The following is a 15,809-nucleotide window of genomic DNA, read 5'->3' as shown; positions in this document are numbered from 1 at the left end:
GCATTTATTGTAAGACAGGCAAACAACAGAAGATGGGATTTGTTTTAGGATGGAGCCCACACTGCAATGGAATATACAAGTTTTCTGCATTAAGAAGAAGAAAAAAAAAAAATTCAAGCCTCCTCCCATAATCGTTCATTTTAAATGACTACAACACAGCGGGAATTCATTCACACAGGGGAAGCAGGATTACTTTTATTCCACTCCTAAAAGCATGTATATTCCACTATGAAAGTTTAATCTCCTGTTGAGAAGGGAGCACTTTTCTCTCAAGTGGTTGTGTAACCTCTTCAAAGCACACACAACTGTCAACTGAAAATATTTGAAATAAATGATAAATTTAAATTAAGCAATAAATTTAAGCAGACTTTGTACCACATGGGCAGACTGTTAATTCAAATGACTGTTTCTGTCTTACATTACGTTGGTATGACCCAGGCAATCACAATTCACTCCTAACAGTAAGGAAAATAAGGTAAAACTATAAGCCATCACTATGGGTAGGACATAGGTGTAAGCATAAACTTCTCATTAAAATACTGTAATTTGAAATATTACATGCTTCCAAGTGAGGAAGCTTAGAAGTTAGATTCCACAAAAATACAGATGAACAACCTTCCTCTACCCAGCATGCTTAAAATAACTGTCCAGTATTAATGTGTCAGCTAAAGGTAATATAACACAGAACCACAGAATCATCTAGGTTGGAAGAGACCTCAAGATCACCGAGTCCAACCTCTGACCTAACACTAACAGTCCTCCACTAAACCATATCCCTAAGCTCTACATCTAAACGCCTTTTAAAGACCTCCAGGGATGGTGACTCCACCACTTCCCTGGGCAGCCCATTCCAATGCCTCACAACCCTTTCAGTAAAGAAGTTCTTCCTAATATCCAACCTAAACCTCCCTGGCACAACTTTAGCCCATTCCCCCTCGTCCTGTCACCACGCACGTGGGAGAATAGACCATCCCCCACCTCGCTACAGCCTCCTGTACCGGAGCTTCCTTTACGGTACCAACAATAACACCCATGAGCTCCATACTGTGTGTAAATATTCCTCACAAGTAAAATGCAGAATGGGTCTGAAACTAGAAGGTGATATTTCAATTCAATTTACATGGCAATGTAAAGTGGGAGGATGACTAAACCCTGATGGCACGACATATGACAGATCAGCTGAAAAACATCTTATTTTCCAAACATGCCAAGAAAGCCTCTACTAGTTGGAAAGTGAAGCACACAGTGCTGGTATCTGAATCCTTAGGGGGCAGGCGGTGGGTCTGGTCTCTCAGCAGGGACTGGGAGCCTGGTGAGGCACTTATCGATAGGACATACAGGGCAGGAACAGATAGCCCCTCCTGAAATGCAAGTCTCCAGTGGGTAAAACAACAGCCAGAGGAAGAAACAGAGGGAAGCCATTAATTTGTTTAAACAAATCCACTTTCCTTACATTCTTTATATACTCCCAGCAGCATTTTCCCACTGGCAAAAGAAGCTTTCAAAAGCAGCTTCTTTCAACTACCACAATGTCTATCCCCCTCTTTCAACAAGTACTGCACACACCCGTTCAGGACTTGGTTTTACTAGGTGCTATAAACTTTCACTGTTTATAGAAATGAAATGATAGCACAACTAACAGCAAATATACTTTGCAACTATTCAAGTATAACTGACCACAAAACAATGTTTTATGTTTAAACAAATACGTAACGTGCCCAGAGCATCATCCCTTGCAAACTTCACCCATAGGCCATATACAACTAAGGTCTGTAATGTGATAAAAATAAGCCGTGGGGACCAAAAAGAACACCTTAGTCTGAAAAACAGCACAGCCAAACTGTATGGGGTTTGAACACAGGACGGGAAGAGTTAACAAAGAAAAATATTTAAGCCACTTAAACAAACAAAACACTCCTGATAAGGTCCCTGAAAAAAAAAAAAAAGTGATAAAAGACTCTAAGCTGCCAAGTTAAATCAAACATTTCTTTTTACTTCTTTTTAATTTTGTTGCATAGAAAAACAGGGAGCTGATTACCGCAGTTTTCATGTACCTATATATGTGTGTTTTTTAACACCAGCAACATATAGCTTTCAATCTGCTAAGCATTGCTTTATTCAAGCAAATCCCAAGGCTGACCCATGACCAACAGTGCAATTAGAAAGAGATAAAATACAGACTTAAATACAGTGCTATAGCACATAAGCAGCCCTCCATCACAAGCTTATAGAGGTTTCCTCAGGTCATGGCCTTGACTTAAGAAGGTAAAATCTTTCACGTGTTAAGAAAAAGGGAAAAGAGAAACAACCTCAACTGCTTTCCCCTCTACTTCCAAATGATTTGACTTTGTCACTGTATTCTTGAAGCAGATAAGCTTGCTAATGTTCTAATCAAGCCTGTAGTGACCAGTCACCTGAAGTTCCTAAAACATACAAATCTTCCCATCTTGCTATTAACTTTCCTTCCATACAATGAATTATAGAACTGAGGTTGGAGGGAACTTCAGCAGACAGCACTGTCCCACCTCGTGCTGCAGCACCGCCGCGCAGATGGGCCGGGTGGCTCGGGGCTTGTCCAGTCAAAACAAAACCGACTCCAAGGCTGCAGATTACACAACCGCTTTGCATGTGAAACGCTTCCCTCACACGCATGCGGGACCTTTCCTGCAGCAGCATGTGACTCCCTCCTGGTGCACACCTCAGATAACCCGCTGCCTGTTCAGCTGCTTCGTTTCGGCAGCTCCGCTCGCTCATGCCTGAGCCGTGCCTGGCACGCACCGCGCCCATGCCAACCGACGTAACCAGAAAGGCGCACACCGCTTCTTCAAACTCCATTAAGCAATTTACAAAGCGAACACTTTTATTTATTTATTTATTTATTTATTTATTTCGCTGTCGGTCTTCGTCAGCCCCGGTCCCGTTTTATTTATTTATTTATTTATTTATTTATTTATTTCGCTGTCGGTCTTCGTCAGCCCCGGTCCCGTCAGTCAAACCCCCGGGCGGCCCCTCCCTCACGCCCCTCCCAACATGGCGGCCCCTCCCTCACGCCCCTCCCAACATGGCGGCCCCTCCTTCCCGCCTCCCCTCCCAACATGGCGGCCCCTCCGGGGCGGGCTAGGCTGAGGCAGTTTCCCCCGGCCGCGCCCGCAAGATGGCGGCCGGCCGCCCCGGAAGCTCTCGGCGGGCGGGGAGGCGCCCAAGATGGCGTGGTGGTGCTGGGCCCGCGCCGCCGGCCCGCGGGCGCACAGGTACGGCCGGGCCGGGCCGGGGCGGGAGGGAACGGGCCGGGAGCGGGGGGTGCATCCCGGCTCCCCGCCCCACCGCTGTCTCCCCCCGCAGGCTGACGGTGCTGCTGGAGCCGCGCCGGGGGTTCCGGCGGGCGCGGCCGCGAACCGAGGAGCCCCCCCCCGCCGCCGCCGCCGAGCCGCCCGCCGCTGAGGCGCGCCCCGCACCGCCCCGCCGCAGCCTCTGCCCGCCGCCGCCCGCCCGCGCCGGCCGCCCCCCGGCCCGCCGCCTCGTCAGGCCGCTGCTGTTCGCCGTGGGGGTGAGTGGCTCGGCGGGCGGGGAGGGAGCCGGCGGAGGCCCGGCCTCGGGCCGCCGGCCCGGGCTGAGGCTGTCCCGCCGTTGCCCAGTTCACAGGCACCGCATTCGGGGCCGCTGCCATCTGGCAGTACGAGGCGCTCAAGGCCCGGGTCCAGACGTATTTCGAGGGAGCTCGGGCGGACTGGCTGGACAGAATCCGCCCGCAGAAGAGGGGCGACTTCAGAAAGCAGGTACGTGTGCCCGCACCGAGTATGGCTCAGGCTTGTAACGCCGAGAGGGGACAGGCGCCCAGCAAACTGCTCCTCATTCTAAGCAAATTACGTTACTTTGTTCCAGGAAAAATAATGGTAGAACCAGCGATAACAAACTAATTCACAGCATCACTGCGCAACCCACATAGCAGACAAATGCCACGTTCACCCTGAAATGTGTGGAGGAGAGGTCAGGAGTAGTCAGTAAATAGCTAAAGAATACACCTTTTGCTTCTTCACTATCAAAAACTTCAAATTGCCATTTTTAAGCCTTCTCAAAACCAAACTTGAGCTCCCAGAGGTGATGGAACTGGCTTAAATTCTGGACAATAAGCGTATTTCCTTGTTTTTGAATGAAACACATTCAGATTTTCAGACTTTACTGCACAAACCATCAGGGTTTGAGGGGCTTTTGTAATGAAAGACAAGGTTTCCATCCAGCTACTTCGCTTTGACATCTGGGCAGTAAGAACAACATAACTGCTGCAAGACTCGTACAGTTAGTTGGCATCCTGGAAGATACCAGTCATTCACTGTTCAGTTAAGCATATTTAAAACTAAAAAATACACGTGTGTTTCAAGGTTACTGCTGTAGCATGTGGCAGACCAGGCTTGTTCTGGTTGCTTTTTTGAGGGAGGTGGGGCCGCTGGAGGAACATGGTATCCTGGATGGCACATGGGAGCTGGTTTTGTAGCGCCAAGTGTGTGTGCTGTGGTACTTTTTTCCAAATGGGCATGCTTTCCTGCTCAGTTTATATGAAGTGCAGGTGAGAATGTGACTGCCCCTGAGTTATATGTCAAATAGTTTGGGTTTTGTACTTCTGGTTTCCTTCAAAACCTGAAGGAGAAGATTTGCTGACTAGCTATCCAGAAATAAAACCACCCTGTTGTTAATAGGCTTAAATTCCCAGCCCCTGTCTTCAGTAGGTAAGTTCTGGTTTTAGATTCAGGACCTCCCAATAGACTCTGAGAGCATTCTATTACTGTGTTATAGGAAAATCATCTTAGTTTATGGTCTTTCTGCTGGAGAAATTGGTAGGAGATACTGATATCTGTCCTGTGCCAGAGCATTAAACAAAAAATGCAGTGAAGCTGTTACACAGGTACCAGGTCGCACACAGGTAGTTTCATAGAGCATTATTTCTTCCTGCCTCCAGCCTATAACTGAGTTTTTGACGTTGCCCCAATTGATATAATTGGAAGGTCATGGAGCTAGCAAGAAAATACTTGTCCAAAATAATTCGGAAAGCTTAAAAAGGGAAAGCGGGGGATGGAATTTGCGTGTGGGCTGACTGCACTCAAAATAAACTTTTTCAGGGGTTTTAAACTTGAAGGAGGGCTGGGTGAGCTGGACGCAAGGGGGAATGGATTCCACATCTTGTGAGCCACCTCTGCAAAAGTGACCCTGGCACAAAAGTGGAATCTCTGAAAGGTGGGTGGTGTGATGTTAGATAGCATTAGGGTGAGGCTTAGTCGAGGCAAGGTCGATGCTATCTTTGGTAACCTGCTAAAGTAAGCATTATGGGCTATATCCTTCTTCAGTACAAGCAGAGGTAACCCTGCAAAAAGTTCTGCAAAATGATATAACCCCATTCTTTTTGAAGAAACTCTTGATCTACTCTTGGATATTAAATGAGAAGGAAAGTAGAACTACTCTTGAGTAAGGAAATGCTGACTTGAAAAGCTAAATCACTAAGAAAAATAACAAGTTTGAAGCTGATTTCCTTGACAGATTTCAAACAAATGCTTTTCTTAAAAAGGTAGACCTTTCTGTGACTATTTCTGAAATGGCAAATACCCCACAACGGCACTGATGAATACCAATTCTGTTTCAGGTTAACAGCTGGTGGAATAACCTGACTGAGGGTCAGCGGACTGTGACAGGTTTGTGTTAGCTTACAAGTATTAGACATTCACAGGAAGAGAAATATGGCAAACAGGTACAGTATGTTAAAACAGATGGCTTTCATACCACGTTTAGGTTGTTAGGCACCAAGCATGTGTAAACTTGTACCTGCACATATGTGGTTTCTGCTACACTTCTTTCTCAGAATGTATTTTTATGTGCATCAAAAATTCCTGTGCATCTGTGTGAGATTGGAGAGGATTAGCTAGAATCCTGCCCCTGGAATGTTTTTTTTCAGGAACCGCAGAAAAACAGAAAATACTTTTAGAAGTAACATGAGCTAGTTACGTGCTTTTTCCATGCAATTCTGTAAGCACTGTCTTGAAAGATTAAGTAATTGTGTGGTTTTTCTCACCCAACAAAGGTTGGCTGGAGTTGCGTACTCTGTTAAATAGTATGGCTGTGTTCACCACCACAGGGAGGAATATAACATTATGCTATGTTATTTATTTTTCTACATTGTACAATGACTTGAATTACTTTTCAACATCCAGTCAGGTCACAATACAAATAAGCGTTGCATTGGGTCTGGAGGGTGAAGACTCCTATTCTTTGGAGCATCTCTCAACATCTGGTTAATCTAATAAACTATCTAAATTCTAGCTGGTGTATCCTGAGCCATTGGGATACTTGCCCTTGACTGCCATCACAAGATTGGGCTTACTGTACTGAAACGGTTGATGCTTCTTTGACATCTTGCTGCAGCATACAAGGAAAATATTTCCTCTAACATCATGGAATAAGATAGAGTGTCAAGAGATGTATAGAAGTTTTGGTTCTAGGACTTACACATTGCAGTTTCTCACCATTCTTACGTTTTGTTACAAACTTCAAATAGAGAATCATTATGTGATATTTACTATTCTGTAAAGGAAGCACAATTTTCCCCTTAAATGTTTTTAGCTATTGTAAAATGCTGTAAATGGCTGTTCCTATAATAATAGAGGAGGCACCGTAAACAAGAAACAAATTTGCATCTCAGTATTTCTAATATTGTATACTCTCTTTTAAACTAAAATAAGACCACAGTAAACATCTGAAGTAAAAAATCATGTGTTTGCATCTCACAGGGATGACTATGCTTTAGCAATGCCAAGTCAACTTTTTACACTTCATATCTAACTGGTATTATAGAATCCCTTCAAACCCAAACCTGTCTGTAAAGTGGAAGGGATGTATACTGCATGTTTGTATGGTTCCCTTAGCCTTCTCTTCTCCGTGTGCAGTTAAGTGCAGCTGGTTGGTGGCATTTGGAAATAAGCAGCTAGAGGCAAGAAATGGACCTCTTTTAGTTGTTTTTTCCTTCATTGGCTCTATAGGGGAACGTAAGTTTGAAACCAGAGCTTGAATGTTTTCAGTGCAGATTTCCTGGATTGCTGCATTTGTTACATTGTACGTCAAAATAAAACAGTTGCAATTAAATGTTCTATTGCTAAGATTTCCATTATATAAGCTGAATTCCTGTATTTCTTTTTGCTTTTTCTAAACTCCATAAAGTTTATGGTATGATTTTTTGCAAGCGTACTTCTGAATGCCTGTTTACAGTAAGAATTTTGGCATGTTACATTCAAAATTTGTTTATACTTTTCCCTTTTACTAGGTATTATAGCTGCAAATGTCTTCGTATTCTGTTTATGGAGGCTGCCTGGTATGCGACGGATTATGTTTACATATTTCACCTCAGATCCATCCTCCAGTAAGTCAACAGTAATTTGGGTGAATTGTCTATGTTGGTGTATAATAGAGCCTTTGATCATACCGCAAAAGCTTGGGATGGTGTTTTGCTTGTGGGTGATGGAGCTGCAGGTAAGCTCAGTCATGCCCAAACACGTCATTTTGTCTAGATAGGAAACTCTTTGAATGGAGAAAAAATTAGAGGTAATGGATCCATTTTGTAGGTTTTTTGTTTCTGTTTTTTTTTTTTTTTTTTGGTTTTGTTTTTGTTTGTTTCTGTTTTTTTGTTTTGTTTTTTTTGAAGAAACCACCACCAGTACTTTTCTAAATACTGTAATATCAGAACTGTTGCCTGGCCTCTTACTGCATTCAGTGGGATGCAGTTCCTGCCTTCCTAAAGATGAAGAGGCACTTCTATTAGCGATATCAGCCCCAGCTGCTTTCCTGGACAGAACACTAATCATCCCAGTCTTCATAAAACGTTAGTCAGTATGCTATGTACAGGCACCTTTTTTCAAACTTTGGGTGGTCTTGTGTTCCCCCCTCCTGCCAAACAAACAAACTTGGCTTTCGCTACATGTGAAATATTTTGAAGAGGTTAACTTAGGGAAGTAAGTTACTAGTATTTAATAGCAGAACAATTAACTTTCATTTCCACAGTAGAGAAAAGAATTAAAAGAATGAGACAAATGTGCATGAGGAAAGTAGTTTCTGCCGAAATGGAAACTCAACCAATTCCCACACTCCAAAGCTAAAGCTAGTTATTATGCAAAGCAGTCATCCCAAACTCTCCTGCTTAAATAATGTTGACCTTTAAACCTGCTAATAGGCTTTTTTTTTTTTTTTTTTTTTTTTTTACATTTTCAAGGCTGCTGTTGCACAAAGAACTAGTTTTTCTTTTGAGAAGAAGAAAATTTTCCATTCTGAATCAGTCTTCCTAGTAAAATCATTTTATATAGTTTTTCCTATTAATATAATAAAAAGTTTTGCTGTGTACATTTATCAGAATCTTTCTCTCCAAAGCATAGAACAAGTGTTTTTAGATTGAAATTTTATGTGAAACATTTCCTAGTAGGTAATTGAAACTTTCTAAAGTAGCTGTTCATACAGCTTGCATATTTTTGGGGTGTACTATTTTTCAAGAGGTATTGCATGGAATTTGAAGCTTGTTACATTTTGGGGTTTATTACATAGTTTGTATTTGAGGATTCTAAATACAATTAGCTTATAGTATCTCTTAATGAATATCTATCTAGTCTGCATGAGATGTTCAAGTTAACCACTGACTTTTTTTCATGAATTTTTCTCTCTTGTAGGAGCCTTGTGTTCTCCGATGCTGCTCTCTACGTTTAGTCACTTCTCTCTTTTCCACATGGCAGCAAATATGTATGTTTTATGGAGTTTTTCCAGCAGCATTGTCTCTCTTCTGGGATGTGAGCAGTTCATTGCAGTGTATCTTTCTGCTGGTAATGTGAAATACATATATTTGCAACATATAAAAATATGTATTCATGCAAATAAAGTGTACATGGTTAATAAGCATATGATGACAGATAGCAATTATTCAGCCCCACACACTGCTCTATGCTAGCTGCAGTGCTTATTTGCTGTCACATGGAAGTCTGATGGCTTTAGGGTACTGGGCTTCAAAATACCATGAAAATCCAAGTATCTGGTTTTCAGTCATACTTAGTTACTGTACTGGGTTGGGCTGGGATGGAGTTAACTTTCCCTGCAGCAGCCCATACAGTGCTGTGCTCTGCACTTGTAGCTAGAACAGCACTGGTATCACACCAGTGTTGTCTCCTGCTGAGCAGTGCTGGCACAGCATCAGGACTCCCTCTAATCCCCCAGAGCCAGCAGGCTGGGGGTGGACAAGAGGGGAGGAGGGAACATTACCAGGGCAGCTGACCTAAACCAACCAAAGGGATATTCCATACCATATGTCACACTCAGCAATAAAAGGTGGAAAAAGGAAGAAGAGAGGAGGGGCAGGCTTTCATGAAAACGTCTGTCCTCCCGAACAATGGCTATGTGCATTGAGGCCCTGCTTCAAGGACGTGGTCAAGCATCACTCACTGGTGGGAAGTAGAGAGCAATTTCTTTCCTCTGCACTTCCGCACGGCCTTTACTTGTTTTTTCCCCTTTTCCCTTTAGCATTATTATTTAGTTCATACTAATTTGCCTGTGATAATCATTTTTCCTTTAATTAAATTATTCTTATCTCAACCCATGAGGTTTTTTTCCTTTTCTTCTTCCCTTCCTCTTCTGAGGGGGGGAGTGAGAGCGGTTGTGGTAGAGTTCAGGTGCCTAGCAAGGTAAAACCACCACAGTCACCAAAACAAAATAGCTCTTAGAGCAGACATACGGGAATTTCCTATGAAAAGTTTACAGTTTTTTTTTTTTTTTTTTAAACTTGAATAAAGCTTTAGCTTTTAGCTAATGGCTAAAGAAGCCATTAGCTTCTTTAGAATGTACCAATGACGTTTAGCTTTCTGATGCTTGCCTGCGTTGCAGATGTGGTTTCTAATTGTCACTTTACCTTTCTAGGTGTTGTCTCTACTTTTGTCAGCTACGTTGCTAAAATGGCCACTGGGAAGTTTGAACCATCCCTTGGAGCTGTGAGTATCTGGAATATAAGAGACGCTATATAATTTCTAATGTTAGTTTCATAGACTGCTGTCTTCTTGTCTTCTTTTACCTGCTTAAAATAATATATTCTGTATGATAGAAACAAGGAAGGGTTACTGAAACCAAGCAATCCAGCAGTTACTCCTGTGCAAGAACTTGGCTATTCTTCAAATATTTCAACTCTTGCAGTGACAGCCCAGAACTACCAGATGTTGTAGTGGGTTGTAAATGAGTGCTTAATGAGCAGGACCTTGCGTCACTGAGCAGAGAGTTCAGTTCTACAACTTATTTCAAAACTGTTACTATATAATTGTGTATAATTGTCTGCTCTGAAAACACTACTTTTGAAAGAAATCATGTAACCAGTCAGAGTCAGCATGGGATGCTAGTGGAAGCTATAGGGAATACTGTGCAGAAAGCAGCACTGCTGCCCAAAGTCTTACTACGTGAAGGGTACGAGGTAGGTTGAGGATGTGTTATGGTTATCTGTTCTTTACAGGTATTTTTAGTACTATAAGGTTTTAAAACACTGAACTTGCTATAAATTTGAAGTGAACCTAGCCATTTGCCAAGTTTTACAGTCTCCTCTTTTACTAAACATTTAGCTTTTAACAAAGTTTTTTGTTTTTCAATGGGAATGAGAAATGTTACCGGAAGTCTCTAAGAGTTTTGTTAATGCTGTCTTATTTTCCCTTTATTTTATGAATAAATTATATCTGGAGCAAGTCGCTTTCCATGTGACTTTCCACTTCTTTTACTGAGTTGAACTCACTGAAATTGACACGTTGCTTTAGTTTATGGTATTCACAGCCTTTCCATTGAGAATTTTCAAGAGATAGAAAAGCCTGCAGTCACTTCAGTACAGACCAGGGATTTGTTGTTTCATTAATGAAAGACTTCTTGTTCCTGTCCCTCTTACTTCCGTTGTTTTGTTTGGCACAAGCTTCAGACAGAATCCCTTCTGAAGTGTTTGGGTCTGATTTAATGCATATAAAAATTTCTATAGAGCTCGCTACAAAAAGCATGTTAACATTCGATATCTTAAGAATGGGATTTTTTTTTCTTGATTATTGGAGGCTAGGTAAGAGCATGAGTTTTTCCCAGTATTTGTAGTTTTTGACATTAAAGTCTTATTTTTATTCTCAACACTGCTGTGATACTTCATGACCTATCACAGGGCTGTGTTAGAAAAAATAATGAAAGCCAAAAGGAAAAAGGCTCACATTCAGAAAAATATTTTTACCCTTACGTAATATCTCGGCTTACTTCTAATATATTTTAATGTTTTTACAGTCAGGAGCTATAATGACTGTCCTTGCAGCTGTATGTACAAAGATGCCTGAAGCAAAACTAGCAATCATATTTCTTCCAATGTTCACATTTACAGCAGGAAGTGTAAGTACCTTTGAACTTCAAAAGAAATCCTACTCTTAAAACGTTTTTTTGTGTGCCTATCCCTTATCTTAAGGCATGTCCTCTTCATTTGAGTTTCTAAGCTGTTAAATTTGCTTTGAAAAAGACTACAAGGTCATGGAAGGCCTGGAGACTGATTCTGAGTTAACGCAGCCTGGCAGAGTCACTTACACAAGTGTGCAGTGATTTCAGAATTATCTTAAATTTCATCCTCTCCATGGGTGTGTTGCGAATCTGATACTAAGACGTGAAGGAAATTGGGAGTTCTTCTGTCTGAGGACTATGTGCATAAACTGTTCAGACATTAGAAAGATATAAGTCTTTCTGAAGGGCAATATTTTGCATAGCAATAGTTATTACAGACTAATATTTAGATTCTCTTTTTGAAGTAAGATTGGTCAAGACTGAGAAAACAGAGTCTTGCGTCTCAAGGGAAATAACATTCTAGCACTGGAAGAACACCTCCTGTTGATACTTGCGAGAACATTCTTGGGTTAGAAATAAACTGTTGAGACTTCCCTTTATGTGTACTACTAGCAGTCCATTTTTCATTAAATGCTTTGAGATGCGTTCATACACACGCCATTTAAGAAAAGCTTCTCATGTATATTTTGACTTGCTTGAATAAGTTAATTGCCTGTGGTCCACCACTTAACAGTTGCTTTCCTATGTTACCTAAGGCGGTTAATCTTTGTCATCCTAAGATGATGCAGTTTAATATTTTTTGTAAATACAGCTTACAAATTTCAACAATGTTCTCAAATACAGCCTTCATGTTTTTCTTGCCCTTCTGTTTGAGTTATGTGATATGTTATGGTGTTGTTAGTTTTTTGCATGCTAACCTTCAATTGTATCTTTCCTGAAAAGAAACCAGGGTGAAAATACTGTCAGAGCCACAGATAGCATTGCCATGAGGAAGCACTCATTACAACAGTAAATAAAGAACAACACTGGCTATTATGGTGTAAATCTCAGAATATTTTCTGATACAGCCTTTAAATGCTAGAAGTTCTTAGTAATTTCTAAACTTAATGTATTCCTATAGCCTACCTCATGTATACTGTAATGGGCTTTTAAAAGAAAAAAGCCAATATAGCAACATAGCTGCTATTTTAACACCTATGCTCAAGGAAAGAAATTCTACTTAAAGTAACACTTCATCCTAATGTTACTTCTGTCAGTCTCTTGAAATAATGCATTCAGTAAAACGTTGCATAATTACAACTATGGTGGTTTGTGTCTCCTGAGGATGTTAAACTATTGCTCATGTTTCTTGCCACAGAATTATTCACTGTCATCCTGATTTTCTTCCTTCTAACAGATGGGTCACTTAGGAAAGTGTGACGATCAATAGCTGTCAGAGGGGAAGACAGGGATGCTGCCCCACATTGTTCTGTCCAGTAGAAGGTTGTGTCATTCAGCTATGTCAGAATTAGTGAATGAGAATACTACTCTTTTTTATTTTATGGTGTCTTTTATGACTGTAATACTTCCCAGGTAGTTTTCTCTTTTTCTCTGACCTAAGTTTAGGAAATATACTGACCTAAGATTAAAATATACATAGTTGTAGAAATAAAGCTTTGAACAAATAGATTATTTGAGAAGACAACGTTCCTATCCACCATTATTCTGTGGTTGCTCATGACTGTATTTTGGCACTACAGTACAGCTAACAGACTGAGTCCATTTTTTGAATTTTTTTTATAGTGTTTGCATTGATAAAAAGTTTAAGGGATGCTTTTTGATCCAGAAGTTTGCTGTGTATAAAGCTTTGTTACCAGTGCTCGTTATATACTGTGTCTGATCCTTTCTGTTCTGTGTTCTCTTCCTTTCCAGGCTTTAAAAGCCATAATTGCATTTGACACTGCAGGGCTTGCTCTAGGCTGGAGATTTTTTGACCATGCTGCACATCTAGGGGGAGCTCTATTTGGAATGTAAGTCTGGTTTATATTTAAACTCTTCCTATTCACTTTCTGAATACTCACAAATTCGCTTTCTTCCTGCACTTACCTAACTTAGAAGCTGAACTGTCTTTAAATGACAGGTTAAACATTTGATTGTCCTGTCACTGTAGCCTGGACTGTCTTTCTCTGTCCTGCTCTCTCCCCAGAACACTGAAGAGAGTCACAGGACTGAGTAGATTCTCACAAAACACGGCATGGACAAATTAAAACATCTCTTGAGTTGAAGAGCTAACTAAATCCTCATGTATGAATGTTTGTTTCTAATTACCAGTTTAGAAAGAGCTGAATGAGAATGAGCTGAGGCCAAGTTCTTCAAACAGCCTCTACTGTTGTTTATCAGTGTTGCTGCTTTCATCTTTTTGTGAAGCCTAATTGGGAAGAACTACTACAAACTAGTTTCTAGCAAACAGTTCTGCATTGTTCATGTTTGAACTGTATTACCTAATGAGTTTTTCCCCTTTTCACACCGACTGTTGTCTTAACTTGCACACTTATTGCTAAGAGCATTTTTAAACATAGGTTAAAAGCCTACCCGAATTTTAACTAGGACTGATTAAAAAAATGAATTTAAAGCTTGATGCAGAAGTGTGCCCAGTGAGTTTATTCTGCAGCAAACTGATCAAGGAACTTAGGAACATTTGGAAATTTGCAGAATGCTGTTCCTTTGATCTTTTCATGAGATCAGACTGCACAGTGATTAACAATGTTTGTTCACACAGTGTGACTAGTCTGGAAGATATATTCTAGAAGTTGGAAAGTACTAATTTTGGTTTCCAGACTGGTTTGCCTGTGCTTGCTGTTTACTTTAGTGTAAGTTTTGCTCTGCACAGTCTGTTTTCCACCCTTTCTCTGACATCACAGAGGCAGTTGGTGTAGACTTACTAATTTGTAGCTACTTCCTACCTTGATGCAGCTATACCAGCTGCTCATTTCAATACAGACTTGTATATTATTAAAATATGATATCAGATGCAGTAAAGACAAGTTTTACAAGTAACTTTCATATATGTGTGCATATACTTTCTACTCAGTGATCATTTTGGCCACTTCATCCTTAAACAGGGCCACTAGCTCCCAGATTGAACTGCATGTTTTCTATACATTGCTTCACAGACAATTGTCAACATCTTTTTATGTTATTGCTTCCCTTTCCACTTCTCCCTCTCCTGTCCTCCATGACCTCCCCTGCTTAATCACTTATATCTATACAAAACTGTATGAAAATCAGTATAAATGGATTCAGAACACTTCAATAGATTAATTCTTCACTGAGTTGTTAATAGTGGAAAATTCACTTTAAAGGAGTGTGGCTGTTTATGTTTCTGTTGTCTTTACATGCAAGAAAAATACCTTTTATCTGGTGGGGGTAGTAAGGATTAGCACAAGCAACTGTACTCTTTTAACAGTGTTAAATGGAAGTAGGTTTTGTATCTTTTTAAATAGAATTCATGAGAGCATGAAATTGGAAGGTGTTCATGCCTTTTAATGCTCAGCACCAAAACAAGCAAGGACATAAAAGTTAAATGGAGTCAAGAGAACAAGTGGCTTAGCTAACATCACTGCTCTCCAAGAATGTTACTTGTGCCTCAGTTTAATCTTGTCCACTGTTACAAGCATCTAGCTGCCTTTAGTGATCAGTCTGTTCCTCAGGTGCTGAGAAAAGTTGCAGTTAAATTTAACTAGTACTTTCTTTCTCAGGTGGTATGTGACTTACGGTCATGAGCTCATATGGAAGAACAGAGAACCTCTGGTGAAAGCTTGGCATGAAATGAGGACAAAGAACACAGGAAAAGGAGGTGGAAGATCTAATTAACCCTAATCATGGAGGTTCCTTGTGCTGAAGTGGTATATTACTTGAAGACCTGGGATTGAATTGGTTTTGAAGGTGGTTGGTTTTTTTTGCTACTCCATATTAGAAACCTCAGCTCCTTAGAGGCCTAACATAAACTACAGTTACAGAAATGCATATCAATAGAAAATGAACTCTGACAAAGGTGGAACAATAAAGATTTTTATCCTATTTCCCTGCAGTAGCAGCCTGTGTTATATTTTTAAAAGATGCACAAAGCTTTCCAATAATACTTGCAAGGTATCTATTTGAAAAATTGAGGGAGTTACAGATCTGTATCCCCTGGTGTCCACCAGTCAACACTGGGTGCTTGTCTAGATTTAGACATAGCCTAACTGGACTCAGCATAATGCTACTATGATGAAGTTCAGTGGTCTTTATCATCAAAAATATTGGGTTAGTGAAAACAATGGTCCCTTCTGATCTAAACTTGAAATACACGAAGCAATACTGTCAGGCTTGTACAGGTAGACATAGCCTACATCCTGGTTAATGGTCCAGCTTTATTCCTCAGCTTATTCAATGTCTTAATGTCTGTGTGCTTCCAAGATGCTGGTGTGTATCTTGTTACACTT

At 40.8% G+C, this 15,809-nt stretch overlaps 1 protein-coding gene across 1 annotated transcript; it reads left to right on the top strand.

Moving 5' to 3' along the window:
- Window positions 1–3,198: 3,198 nt before the first annotated feature.
- Window positions 3,199–15,418, top strand: PARL (presenilin associated rhomboid like). The gene is made up of 10 exons (XM_032193404.1): window positions 3,199–3,251; window positions 3,343–3,547; window positions 3,636–3,776; window positions 5,633–5,681; window positions 7,304–7,399; window positions 8,694–8,843; window positions 9,928–9,998; window positions 11,302–11,403; window positions 13,258–13,355; window positions 15,084–15,418. Exons 1-10 carry the CDS (start codon window positions 3,205–3,207, stop codon window positions 15,196–15,198), a joined length of 1,074 nt encoding a protein of 357 aa, XP_032049295.1. The 5' UTR covers window positions 3,199–3,204; the 3' UTR covers window positions 15,199–15,418.
- Window positions 15,419–15,809: the final 391 nt, after the last annotated feature.

Source organism: Aythya fuligula, chromosome 9 (genome assembly GCF_009819795.1).
Source record: "Aythya fuligula isolate bAytFul2 chromosome 9, bAytFul2.pri, whole genome shotgun sequence".
In the NCBI taxonomy this organism is placed as follows: domain Eukaryota; kingdom Metazoa; phylum Chordata; class Aves; order Anseriformes; family Anatidae; genus Aythya; species Aythya fuligula.
The sequence above is the reverse complement of the archived record's forward strand: the minus strand, read 5'-3'. Positions and strand labels throughout refer to the sequence as shown.